The 14,265-nt window shown below is 41.9% G+C and overlaps 1 protein-coding gene across 3 annotated transcripts in view; it reads left to right on the forward strand.

Moving 5' to 3' along the window:
* The first annotated feature begins 631 nt into the window (after positions 1–631).
* Positions 632–14,265, forward strand: part of LOC111869270 — a 51,247-nt gene continuing 37,613 nt past the window's right edge. The window contains exon 1 of one of the 3 annotated variants that reach the window (XM_023860664.2): positions 632–677. In XM_023860664.2, coding sequence (XP_023716432.1) covers positions 667–677 — 11 coding nt within the window. In that variant the 5' untranslated portion in view covers positions 632–666. Of the gene's footprint in view, positions 678–11,930; positions 12,707–14,265 lie in introns of those variants that run through there. The other 2 variants (XM_033753365.1, XM_023860665.2) reach the window with 2 other exon arrangements.

Below are 14,265 nucleotides of genomic sequence, written 5' to 3' on the forward strand. Positions count from 1 at the left end.
CTCAGAAAATCTGGTAGCGCCGGGAATCGAACCCGGGGCCTCTGGATCTGTAGCCAGGAACTCTGACCACTAGACCACATAGGAGGAAATCATTTCGTAACAAATTTGTTTTTTTTTCTAACCCCACACCGAAGCTCCAGCTGGAGGACCACCCCTTGTCGAACGTCTCGACTGCCTCTTTAATATATTCGCAACTACCTTCCATTCCTGCAGGCTATTTCTTCCATCCGCAACCTGAGGACGTTCCGTGTTGTGGTGACAAGGGACCCACTTAACATGGGCTCGGAGAGGTTGGATATCTCGTGAAAACTTACAATTATTTTGAAATTGCTCAGGATAGAGTCAGATTTAGGCTTTTATGCAACGATGATGAATCGTCAAGTGCTATGGGGCAACAGTTATTTTTTAACCTCTGAATGAGTTTCGCCTGATGGGGGAGTAAATATCTCTTAAGGGAGTTTGCCGATATTTGAGCCAAACAGTTAGCTGATAATTAGAACATTGTTACAGTGGGCGTGTTTGCGCGGGTTTAGGTGGGGGCCCGGCGTGTGGTTGGCTGCACGGGGAGGAGCATATGGGAAATGAGTCGCGAGTCCCCTGAGACCGATAGCGTTCATCAGTAGCGCGCGCGTGGCGACAGCACGAGCACGGAGCCTACGCTGCATCATGGTTATTCTGTGAGTAAACATCCGAACGTCATATTAATTGTCGGTGTTCTTACAATGTGACTTGGCTCACCACAGGAGTGCTTATTTCTCTCAAAATCTGGCACACATTTCGTAAGCTTAATTCAAATCACTGCCTCTAATGGTACATACACTTTATTCTCACAGTACTAAAACGATTTAAACCACGTGACTGTAAACGATTTTAAGTTGTACAACTGTTATGGCAAGAATGTAATAGCCACCTCGTATATCTCATGTACATCACTTAAAGTTGTGTCTTCATTGTTGATAGGTAATTGTTATGCTTTTCTCTTCGTTTCGGTCTGTAGCAAAGTGCCGAAAAAACTTCGGTTCGAAAGTTTCGCTATGCATTTATTGCGTTTCTTTTTACTGGGCAGTTGTTCTGTATGTCAAATAATTTTCCAGTAACAATAATCAGTTGACTTAACAAATTAACAAATAATTTTGAAGTTGGACGATGTAAGCAGAATATAGCAATACGTAACCTAACAATTACTAGTTGACTGCTCATTGTATGTCACGTGGTTTGACTCTAATTACTATGACATAACAGCTCTTTTGTTCTCCATGTAGACACTGTTTCTTTCCATAAAATGTTAGAAAATATTTGTAAAACGTAGAATTTATCTCGGCCATGAGAGTGTTTTGTCCATGTGGCATAATGGTGCAAGCCACGTGAGTATATTAAGCCAATTGACTAAATGAAAGAATGATACCATATGAATATGCTCTTTGATTGTCGTTTCGATAATTTAATGGATTTGTCCATGTTCTTCACACAGAATGTATGTACTCCGAAGTTTATAAATTCAAATTAGAAAAAAAAACTCATATTTTGTAGGCCTATCTAAGTGTCAGAAAAACACGAGTCATATGCGTAGTTTGTTCAAACATTTTATCCTGTCCGGCTCAGGGGTAAAAAACTACTCAGACGTTTTATGATCAAGCGTACTTATTTTTTTCCCAAAACGAAGTCACTTCTTTATAAACCGACTGTACAAACTGAAGACCATATATGATTACTAATTAGGAGACTGTATTATCGTGTTGTCATAAATTATATCACGTGTTTTGATCTAAATATTTGATGAGACTGATATATAATCATGTAAAATTAGTGTGAAGTTCTATCAAAAGCGGTATGTAGAGATTTCATTGAAGTGCCAAGTCCTTTATGTATCAAACGTGTTTTATCGAAGCATATTAATGGACTGTTGTACCTGAATATTTAAGTGAAATATGTCACATTCGTTCTGTTGGCAAATCAGGGTAATGGTGATTTTAAATTAAATTGTGAAAACTTATCAGAAATGCATTATTTATGTTTCTGATTTGACCGTAGTTAAGAGAGAACTGAATTAATAATTAACATTTTTAATCAAACCAACTTCCATTTTGTAATTCAGTTATGTATTTTGCAATTTCAAGTTACTTGGAGAAAAATTATTTATCAGGTTCGGCTTAAGTTACACCTATCCATGAACTAAATAAACATTTATCGATTAGAATCGATGTGGAATATTAGACTTTTTATTTCTTCTGTGTGTGAATTGTGATTCGTGACTTGGCCCTGTGTGCATTTTATGTCGGTGTAGTTTCGTAAATAGAATCATTTGAATTAGATTTTTATGGTTGTGCCAGCCACGTTTTATCTTAGTGACACTTGCTAACACTCTAAAATAAGAAATATTTTTAACAGAAAAATTTTCCTAGCTTTGTTTGCGAGGGTGGGACTCATCCTCTTCCTAGGTGAGGTACTGCAAAACCACAAATTACTGGGTCATACGGCCTAGTTCGTTCACCTGAAAGACTCTTGTTTAATGGCGTACGCTTATATTACTCCACCCGCCCAGGCACTTTAAACTGTTGAATCTCTGTGGGTCAACAGTGAAGTTAGGAGAGTCTTGAAGGTGCAGGTTTTTACGTACATCTACGCCAGGTAGTGATTAATGGGTCTTTAACAACGCCTTATCCTCTGCAGGGTCGAAAGGAATGAAAGGATTAAGTACATGCCGTAGCCTACGTGTAATTTAAAGGAAGATTTGGCCGTCGTAGCTTAATTTAAGGGGTCAAATCTAAGGTCTAGATACTCAGGAAACCTACCGGAGGAAACGAAGGTCACGAGTGAGTGACTACACAATTCTCTACTTTGGGGAATTCCCGGGTTCGAAATTCTCTGTCAGATTAATAGTATGTAGTGTATCCGTATTGAGGATTGTCGTAGCTTCTTCAAGATTTCTTCAGGAAAGTGTTAGTACAATACATGAAACAGGCCACAACCACTTCCTCCTATAGTTTTCTATTTCATCATTCAGTATCATCCACCTAATCGACGCTGTAAAACTTATGGACCTGATAGAGCATCGTTAAATAAACTAAGACAAATACCAACAAATATCAGGACAACCCGATTATCAACTGAGTTTCGAAACGGATATCCGACTGCAACCCAAACGTGGCGGAAGCTTCCTTCAGAATTTCTTTCTTTTTTCTAATTTCTTGTGTGAGGTGAGACTGAGCCCACTTGGTACTTCAGCTTTGGATAGTACTCGTAGGTGATGATGTGTCTGAAGCAGTCAGTAGAATTAGAATTGGCAGGGGAAACCGAAGTACTCGGAGAAAATCCGCCCCAGTGTCACTTCGTCCACCATAAATCCCACATGACTTGACCTGGGCTCAAACCCAGGCCTCCGAGGTGGGAATTCGGCGACTAACCGCCTGAGCTGTTGCACTGTATTTTCAGAATCTTAACTCGGAAGGACAACAGGAATGAGGACCAAAGGGTCTAATTTTTTTCGAGTTTGGGGGTAGAGGAGACCGAGTTCAATCCTAACCAATGCCCTCACTCATTTTCTCCGAGACGAATTAGAGTTCTTCTGGTTTCGTCTGGAAGAACCTGAAGACATGTTTCAATGTTCAAGTCGTTAGCCTATTATAGAGCAAACAGTTCTATTGTTTTTAAAGATGTACGTCTAATTGTACTAAATTAAAATCCAGATTTCGTCGGAATTCCAGACATTACCGCCTTTTTTATCTGTACTGTACGAGTATGCCGCACGTAGGTTCGACCCACGAATTTTTCTGAACAGTTCTGTGGACTGGACCGTGACTCTTAATGAATTCAATAGTTCCAGTACCCGTAGCGTAAAGTCGCCAGGGTTTGACATGTAACTTGCATGTGTCTGCCTGAAGCAAATTCTACAAGGCAGCTAAGAAACCCGAAGTTGTCCCTGTATTTAACTACTAATTAAACACTATGTCATGAAGACTCAGGGAGGAGTGGATATATGGATCCACGTATTCTTGATGTCGGCACTTGTTGGAGGTGAGTGGTCAGCTTCGCGCCCCTACCGCTTTGCTTCCGGGGAAAGAGCCCTCAATGTTCATTCGACTGCGTGGGCCCCGGATCCAGTATGGGCGACGAGGAGAGAACAAAATTCTCTCGGGCGTCCAGCTTGCAGACAATCGCTGTATCGCTTGCACTGTCCCGGCCCCACTGAGAGAAGGTACGAGTATGTTTAGGGGCCGTCAACAGAGCAATTAGCCATAACCGAGTTATTTTTTTTCACCCCACTACATGTTTCGAGCCATCAAGTTCATCATCAGGTGGTCTCTATGAATTACCTATGTCGTTAATGACTTATTAAAATGGATCATTTTCCTTAATAATTCAATTGCGACGTATGTAATTCATAAAAACCACCTGATGATGATTTTTGCAGGAAGAAACAAGCAGTGGGATGAAAATAAAATAACTCGAATATTAAAAATTGTAATAGCTTTTATAATTAATTGCTGTGTTGACGGTCTCTAAGTATACCTTTTGTACATTAGACACAACAGGATGCAGAAAATGAAGATTTCGCTAAGAAGACCGAAGTTGGAAAAATCTATGTTAGGCCGTTTTTACATGTTTCAAGCCCTTGCTCGCAAATCAGCGCATAGACTGATGCCCGGCGCAAAGCGTCCAAAAGCGTGACTCCTGTTCACAGCGGTAAGCCTATCCACCCCCTGGATTCGGTCCCGCTGCCTCCAGACTTTGTGTCCCTTGGCACTCGACTTTACTTACCGTTTTAAACTTGTTTCATATTTTCATTTGCCTTAAAACTTCTCTATGAAACAAAATTCTTACGAGAAGAAGACCATTGGATTAAGGCTAAACCGGCTAATCCGTGATTTTTAACAACCAAAATCTAACATTTTCATTTTTTCTTTCTTTCTTTTTCTTCCTCTTCCAACCTTCTTAGTCTTCTTCTTCTTGTTGTTCTTCTTCTGTTCTTAGTCCTGACCATCTTGCTATGTACAGAATCTTTTTTACTTCTTTAAATATATCTGCGCCATATTCCACTCCACGTGCTCTCCATTGCTGGGCCAATGGGCCTTACATAAGCTCAAGCCAAAAATCTGTCTTAATTTTTAATATGTTTCACCCTTCCATATCTCGTGCCTTCTAACCACCTTCGTGTCTGAACCATTTGTAGGCATGCAGTTAATAGCTCCTCTCAATTCCATTCAATTGTTTTTGTCTTTGTTGTGTTTCACTTAGCGATGCGGTCAGCATTTCAGGCTAGACAGCGTGAAGAGCCGGTTTGTTGGCGGATAATGAACTTGAAAGGATCTGGAAGGAAGCGTTCATGCCCTCCTTGTTGTACACTATTATCTCGGAATTTCTCTTAAGGGACGAAAGAAAACCACGATAAATCTGAGTGAGGACAGAAGATGCCTGACTGAGATTTTGTTTACTTCCCGGGTACAGAACTTGCACGATTTACTGGTCTTACTCTCGTGTACTTTCATCTTCTTGTAACCTCCTTCGTCACTAACGAAGTATCTCTTAATTACACCCTCCACTATTATTTCATCTTATTAAAACCGCGTCCTTTCCTCACGCCCTTTCTTTTAGCTTGTCTCCCCTTCTCGTGTATCTCTGACCTCGGCGTGTCGTTAAATTACCCACAATTTGATGGGCATTTTTTGTGACGCCTCTGTTAAGAACAGTTTTCACCGTCGGCCGCACGGGTTTTGTTGTGGGGACTTCCCAGTAACCCCATGCAGTACCCCGAAGAGCATAAACATCTAAAATCAGATGGATCTCTATTCGTACACGTCAATCTCATTGTGACTGCATTTAAAGAACTTTTTGTCGCTGTCCCGAGAGGGAAGCAATGCAAAAAGTTGTTTCCAGTCGTTCTCAAACCGGCAGGACCACAATTTTATTCTATATAAGCACGTTCCCGAGAATTCCTAGTCTTGCTACATTTACTCTTCTACTGTGTTCCTCCTTGTTTCAGATTCTTTTTATCAGGCCGTGTTTAATTTCGAATCATGTATGAGGCATTTCACTCATGCTATCCAAACAACCATTACTGTTCCACTTCGCACATCTGATGAATGTTGCAGACTGTTTTTGTAACAGAAACAAGTCTCTGTATAACATAAATCAGTTCCTTGAGAATATCGCTGTTTTGGTACACATGCAGTGCCAATGCACAGAGGCAAATGAAGACTAATTGCTTAATTCTCATAACAACTTCATTAAAATATTTCTCTTAAACTATATCTACTTGCTTAAGCTTCTTTACTTTCTAACATTAAGTAGGGTTAGCAATAGTTTCTCGACAAAGGTAGAAGATAGAGAAAAAGTAAAGCTATCCCTGTAAGAAGCCGTGAAGGCTCATAAGGTTGTGGGACGTTGAGGCTCCCACATCGTCTAGATAATAGGCACACAGATGGCGGTGAGGTTGTAAGCCTTACGCGCCGGTCGCCCTTTACCCCCCCCCAGGAAGATTCCTGGTACTCTTTTCTGTTATAGGTTGAGTCTATCCAGGGCCATAGTGCTGCTGGAAAGATTAGGTGAATTGAAAAAATCCACCTCATCAGGAATCGAACCCGCTACCTTCCTGCTTGTAGCAATGTGCCTCAACCAACTATGCTACGACTCAAAAGAAATTGAATAGTAGGTAGAAGACTGGATTTTTTTTCCAAACACTGAAATCTGTAAGTTAAGACTTCAGTATTCATCGAAGAGGGATTTAATCTGCAATATTCCGTTCCCTATAGGACTGATGAGCCCGCAGCTAATTCACACTTATGTTCCTGATCATTTTGAACAGTTCTGTATTCTGGGACACACCGGCGTGTAGTCCTTTGAAAGTCGAAGTGATGTTTTGGAGGAATATGTCGCCTGCTTCGTCAGGGTTGAAGAGATCAGCCACGCTTACTGCCTGCTACAGTGTTGAGCTTCTACTTGATTTGCTCTTTACCCCTGAAGATGGAGGCAAAGTATTTCTCCTTAACACTGACTGATTTCCAACGAACTACACGGCGATATCTCAGAATACAGATTCTTCGTCCAATTCACGACTTCCAAGAAAGAATGGCATGACACGATAAGCCTAGCCTCCACAGCCTCACTATAGGCTCCAGGCGTCAACATTTGTCGGCAGCGAAACTGCTTATCTGATTTCGATTGGACTGTTGGGATCAGCTGTCGGGGAAACTTAATTTTGTTGCATTCCGGTTCGGTACGCCCTATATCCCCGACTTTTCAAGAGGCTCAAATCGAACTCATCGTGTTTCTTAAGAAATTGTTCACCGTACAAACATTTGTAGAGAATAGAGATTATATAGGTAATTAAAATTAAAAAAGCCATTTGCACACGTTTTGACGCAAATTGATTTTGTATCTGACGAAATATCCTTCGAAGGAAAGGTAACTTCTGATTCTACGTAATGCAGATATTTTAGTTTGATAAGATGTGTTAAGCCGGTCACGGTAGCCGAGCGGTCTAAGGCATGTACTGTCTTCGCTCGCTTGGAAACCGGTAGAGGCCTTGCGACAAGCTGATCACCCGCCCAAGGAGTCCTACCGAATGTGTAAGATATAGAAAAACCGAAGTGAACGGAGAAGTTCATGGAGGTAGGCCTAGGTCCACTGGGGCTGTAGTGCCAAGGGAAAAAATATGTTAATATTAGACTTGCGTGTACAATAGAAAAGGTAAATTTGTCCCTGTGATTAACTAATTAAGCACTAGGTCTTGAAGGCGTATGGAGGAGTGGATGTATAGATCCACATTTTCTTGCCCTCGTCACTAGTTGGAGGTGAGCGGTCAGCTTCACACCCGAACCGCTTTACCCTCGGGGAGAGAGCCCTCAGTACCCATTGGATTGGAGGTTGGGTGGAACCCAGATTCGGTCTGGACGACGTGGAGAAGAGAAAATTCTTGACCCTACAGGGACTTGAACTGCGACCCCTCGGTCGCTGAGCCCGTAGCGAATCGCTATATCGTCTACGCTATCCCGGCTCCCTGCATGTACAGTAGTTTAATAGGTTATTGTCTGAACTAAGTTAATAGCCAACCTAAGGAGGTAGGGCCATGTAATTTAGCAAAATTGAGGGGTATTTGGTGAAAACGTGTACGTCTATTTACTACAGTGCACTTTACCAATCTGTTTACAGTTCAATGTATGCAAATTGAAGATTTTAGGCTTTAATTATGGGCCCGGAAGGTGCCCCTTTCACTAAAAACATACAGCGGTAGATCCTGTTTATTTTTCTATAAGGAGCAAAAATGTAGGCGAGTATCGGTGACAGCCTGTCCTGCTTCTGAGGTAACAATTATTTTCCTTCAGTTTCAAGTTGTTTAAACAATCCGGAATATGAAGCTAACCGCAATTAATCCTGCCTTGCGGCTAGTCACAGCGGTAGAAACTAGTACCGACTCCCCCCACACGTTTGCAAGTAGAAACGCTGACTGAGGCACTCGGTCCACAAGTCCCGTTGCACACCTGATCAAAATTCGAACCCCTGGACAGACACATTCTGATATGTGCAAGCGTCCGTGAGAGATCGGCAGTCGGTATAGAGGCGGGCTATGGGCGGGAAGGCTGGGGTTTGGTTCCCGGCAGAGGCAAGAGTTTCTTCTCCACTGCACAGCGTCCAGACCGGCTCTGGATCGAGCCAGCTTCCTATAAAAACCACTTAATCTAATACCGAGGTCAAGATGGAGCTATGCCTCCACTCCCCGATATGTATTCATAGTTCATGTTTAATTATTTAACCACAGGGACAACTTGAACTTACCTGCATCTCTGAGGGAGTCTGGGAGCAAGACACGGAACAGGTACAAACTTCATGACTGAAGGAACATTCTGCTTTTGTAGGTGCAGATTTCGTTTTCATTTCTGGTGAAATTTTTACTTCTGCTGTGTAGGACTTTGGATCCGAGTGAACTGAGGAAGGTGACTGGTTACGGGCCACGTATTCTGGGTTGGATTTCGGGCAAGAGAGGCAGTTTTCTCTTCGTCTCCATGTCTAGATCACCTTCCTGTTGGGCCAAGTTCCACCGAATGTATAGATGTTGCTCTCCCATTCCTTTCTGCCCAGTGTCGAAGTTAAGGGTATGTGCAGCAATTTGCTGTGGTGCTTAGGCACACAAATACTTTACGCAGGGCCTGTGACTATTAGATTAAACTGTCCAATACCTTTTTCTTTACCAATAATAACAGAGTTGCTAGCACACGCCAGGAATTGGACTGTTAACAGCTGCATTTTCCAGGCCTTTAGCATGATACGTCTTAATCATGAGCACACGAAGAAGCCGAGTGGAATGCTCGCGTGTTTTGAGTATCTTAACACGCTTTAACGGACGGACCCGGCCTTCCGTGACGCGTGCTAACGAAGATGTCGGCACGGAAGCAGCGGACAAGCCAAGAGTGCGCAGCTACGCAGTCTGTGTATGTCACGTAGAGCTGTACACTCTGACATTATGCACACATTCTACCTGTTTCCTTCTGGTGTTCATCGCTGTGCAGTCTTTTGAAAGGCAACTGACATTTCGGAGGAACATGTTGCCTCCATCTTCAGGATCAGAGTAACCAAGAAAGAATCCTCCATGAACCTTTCAACCTGCATAATATTGCTTCGCTCATTATTTGATACTGAAGATGGAGGCGACGTGTCCTTCCAAAATGTCCGTTAATTTTCAATGGACCACGGCTTTATCTCCCAGACGCCAGGAAACTTCGTAACCACCTCAGTGAGAAACTCGTATCTTATATTCATGTCCTCCATTTCTGATTAAATACTGAGGAAAAATAAATTGATTTGAATTTATTGTAGTCAGTCACTAGCATTCCGATCGCAGTGGCCGAGCAGTATAACGCTGGGATCGTGGGTTCGTATCGCAATCAAGGCATGATTGTCTGTGTGTGTTTATTCTGTATTTATGTTGTTCTGTGTGTATGTAGCGGCCTTGCGACGGGCTGATCCCCCCCCACCACGGAGTCCTACCAAATATGTATATGATTAAGAAACTGAAAAAGAGGTGAAGTTCCAACAAAGGGCTGCAGAGCCATAGATAGATATATAGTTATATAGTCACTAGCATACTGATTACAAATTGGATCCAGGTATGTTCACTAGCGTAAGCATTGTAAATAGTGGAATCAAATATTATCCGGGCACTGTAAAATCTTGTAAATAGTTGCCAAGCCACAAATAAAGTCTAAACACTAAAGACGTAAATAGTGGCCTGACACTACAAAAGAAACTGTACATAACCACCCACACTTCATATCAACCCTGGATACCAACACAAAACGTGTAAATAATGTCCAAGTCTCATAATGACCATAGCAAAGCAATAGGAGAGGAACTGTAAATAGTTACCGGGTTTCGAAATAAAATAAATACATGAATGGATACGGCATTTCTGACTAGTGGCGGCCCACTAGTAGAGAACCTTCAGTTAAACTCCGGCTAGTTATTATTTAAATAAATAGCTCTTAAGGCGCCCCGTCTATATCCAGATATGCGCAACGCTAATTAGGTGATGATCGCTTCCTCTTCCATACTTTCGAATCCACGTAGTCCTGTACCATCATCTCACCTGTCTCCGTTGCTTGTAACTTGACGTAGATATTCAACCTGTGTTGGACTGTTAGACGAAACCGTTTCGTAAAATGCACAATGCTGCCTACATATCTGAGTCTAGGTTTTTAAGAATAGTCCAATATTTCTCATAGATCTCTTATCCTCAATCAGTCCCACTTCACGGATAGGCCCTATGACCCTTTTATTTTAGGGTGAGACTTCAGCCCATTTAACGATGTTATCACCAGCCCAGGCTCTAGGGCTACAGCACTGGATATTAGTGTGATCAGTAATCAATGAATTGAAAAGGATTTGGATATGGCGGTGTCCTTAGCTGAGGTACTACCCTATTAGAGCTGAAGAAAATCACGACACTGCTTCGAATCAGCTAACTTCGGAGCACAAGTCAATTGCAGAACTGAATATTCAACTTCTTGGCTGTGAATATTGGGTACCGAGATAGGCCACATGCTTCCGAATTTGTAGTGTGTTTTTTTGGCTCTAAGTAAACTCGGCTGTTGATGCATACCCGGCCAAGGAATCAACCTACGCCGCTGCTAATCCACTTGTGAGCTTCTTGGCCATAGGCTTGTTATCCGGTAGCTGCACGTCACGGAGGACGTTCGCGTCTACGGAGAGGCTAGCGAAAACACGGGAAGTCCTCAGCGGAGAACCCATGGTGGCTCATTGTAATGCTGTTAATGGTGATATCGGGTAAACGCGGTTACGAGCATGAAATCTACTTTGCCAGCAAGAAATTTTACGGTGTAACGGTTATAATCTCGCTTTGTATACTCGTGGTATTTGATTTTCCACAGTCCCTCCTCAATACCATAATTCAAGAAATAACTTCCTCCTTTCAGGTACTTCTAATTCATTCGCACTTATCCCCTAATTCATCGTTAGGCTTAGAACTGTGTAACGTATTCAGTCTGCTTTCATTGTTACATAAATCGAAGGTGTAAACAAATCGATCTACCAAGTCTGGCTGAAATCTGTCCGTCACAGAAAACAGACAATTGCGACCTCGCATTTACCGTTCATCACGGAATATCTTTTGCCATGAACTCCCACTACCGTTGATATTCCGCGATTGGTTCTCACGCCCCCTCCCTCCCCCTCGTCCAATGGGAGCCCGCTTTTCCGTCGGTTCCTACTGGCTGGCTACAGCGCAAGCGTCACAACTAATCGTAATCTAAGTAAGTCTTTTAGAGACTGACATATGATAATTAAGTCTCAATTTAGTTGGCTAAATTTTAAATACAGACAGTCGAGCGTCGCTGATGAGCCATGACGCTAGTCGCAGTGACCTCGTGTGACCTCAGTGGTTTGTATGGATTACCGCGATCGGTGTTCCTTGTCTGACTGAACATCGCGATTTCAAAAGGAACGCAGTCTGCTTCACCGTACCGGGACTACAGGTCCTGAATCAGTGGCCGACCCCGAAGCAAGGGTTTAATTATCGAACAGTGAATCTTAATTACACCTCGTTTATTTTGTCTGTTAAGTTGTTTAATAGTGGGTTCTTGACAGCCGTTCTACAGCATGTAATTTCTTGTCCATTTGAATAACTATCGAGTGTTCGATTCTTTGCATAAACTGTGGTGAATGCGATTGCTCGTCGCGGGGACTTAGAAGGTTTCAAACGAAAGCTTCCTCTCGTCCGTCCATGGAGGTGCAGGTTTCAAAACAGCAGGCGGCGACTTAACAAGAAGAAAGAACTATATAACAATGATCAATCTTTAATTACAATTGCAGCGTCAAGTAGTTCTGCTTTGTGTGCTGTTAAGCTGCAACTTAAATAGAACTATCTTAGCAACAGTGAATGGATTTGTATACCGGTGTTGAAATTCTTGAATGAATGCGAAGTGCTGGCCTTTTTATTTAATTTACATGGCATTAGAAACATTTTATATAACACGATACAAGAAGAAGACAGAGCAAAAAAAAAAAGGTCCGATATAATTTGAGAAAAAGTGAACATCTTCATTATCGGAAGTAAGTGCGCCGTTAAGCGTAGCTACGTGACCAGACAGCTGTACAGTAAGCTATTCTGCAATGTTCAAGGTAGTGAGACGGCTCGGACAACACGTGGACAGAGAGTCCAGTATGGGTGCAACAGTGACACAAATGCATCTATAAGGTGTGTGTGGTCGCTAAGTAAAATAAGCTTAGGCCTATAAGACACAGATGGGCCTTGCATAAACATAAATTACATGTCGAACTTATCAAACTGCGACTATGGGAAGGGTGTTGGAAGTAATTAAAAGTCTTGGGTAGCTCCAGCCCGCTGGAGTGAAACCACCCAATGTGACGGTGAAGATAAAGAGCCAAATCCAAACATGACCCGTAGGAAGAATTCCATCTTCTGGGATATGACGCAATGTAATTCGTTGGAATTTAACTGGCATTTCGGAGGAACATATTGCCCCATATTCAGGGTTTTAAAGTAAAACAAATAAGAAGCCAATATGAAGAAGGCAGCAAACGAAATGCCGGTTGACTTTCAGCGGACTACACTGCGATAAACTCGTAACTCAGCACACTTCTTAGCCACTGTCATGAGAACCTCACTTCCGAAATGGACCAATTATCTCAGAATCGAACCCATATTCTGCAGACTTCAAAACGCTACAGGAAATTCTGTATCATAATCTCTTACAAGCAGAATGTTTAATGGCAGTAACCTGTACCAACTGTATGGACAAATTTTCAATTTTTTCTCTCAGTCGTTCCAGCGAATGCGGCCTTAACAACCATGCGAAATTCCTACCACAAGATAGTTTGGTTATTCCTAGTAGAAACAATCAGGTTCATATAGCGTTAAAGATTTAACTTGTCTTAGGAAAATATCAGATTCGAATTCCTAGGGGCTACAAGTTTTCCTAAGTTGTCTCTCCGCAATCTCTCAAAGAAAATGCCAGGACACTATCGCGTTCGCTTCCTTCTCAGCCTTTAGCTAGTCACATGTCGCCTTTCCATCTCATTAGATTCAGCTGTCTGCAACAGATGCACTTGAAAGGTCGCCGCACATAGGTCACACATAGGTGTGATCTCTGGCAGAAATTGTTTTAACAGTTTACGAAACGAAACTACCTCAAGTTTAAGCGCAGGGTTCCGAACTCGGAAATCAGTCTAAAGTTTTATGATAATAATAGATACAACTGTTAAGTCATGTTCGACATTTTATGTCGTCTTCAGTTCTATCAGAAGTATCTTTTCTGAATCTCGAGCTGCTTCCTTCATCAGGTGGTCCAGTGACTGAGATGCTCCTCTAGCGCAGTGGTTCTCAACCTTTTTTGCTCGTGGCCCACTTCTGACTTTCATTCAGTTCTGTGGCCCCCCACCCCTCATATTGTTTAATTATAACAAATGTAATATTGATTATAAAAATATACTTTATCAACTGTAATTTTATTTATAATAATTATTATTTGTTTATAGCATAAGGAATATTGATAATAAGAAAGGGGTTTATTAACAAAAACCTTTATTTATAATAGAATTTTTACTTATATAATGTTCTGTTTATTTACAGTATATAATTATGCTCCTGACAAAAAATATTACAGTAATATTAGTGTCCCTTAGGTTTAGTGAGATCCTTGCGGCTGATGAGAAGAAGCAGGTTCTTGTATATCTGGTTGCAGCGTTGTTAGAGATAATCGAAGATCACCTCTCTTCACAATATCAAGACGGTTA

This window comes from Cryptotermes secundus, unplaced genomic scaffold, assembly GCF_002891405.2.
Source record: "Cryptotermes secundus unplaced genomic scaffold, Csec_1.0 scaffold18, whole genome shotgun sequence".
In the NCBI taxonomy this organism is placed as follows: Eukaryota; Metazoa; Arthropoda; class Insecta; order Blattodea; family Kalotermitidae; genus Cryptotermes; species Cryptotermes secundus.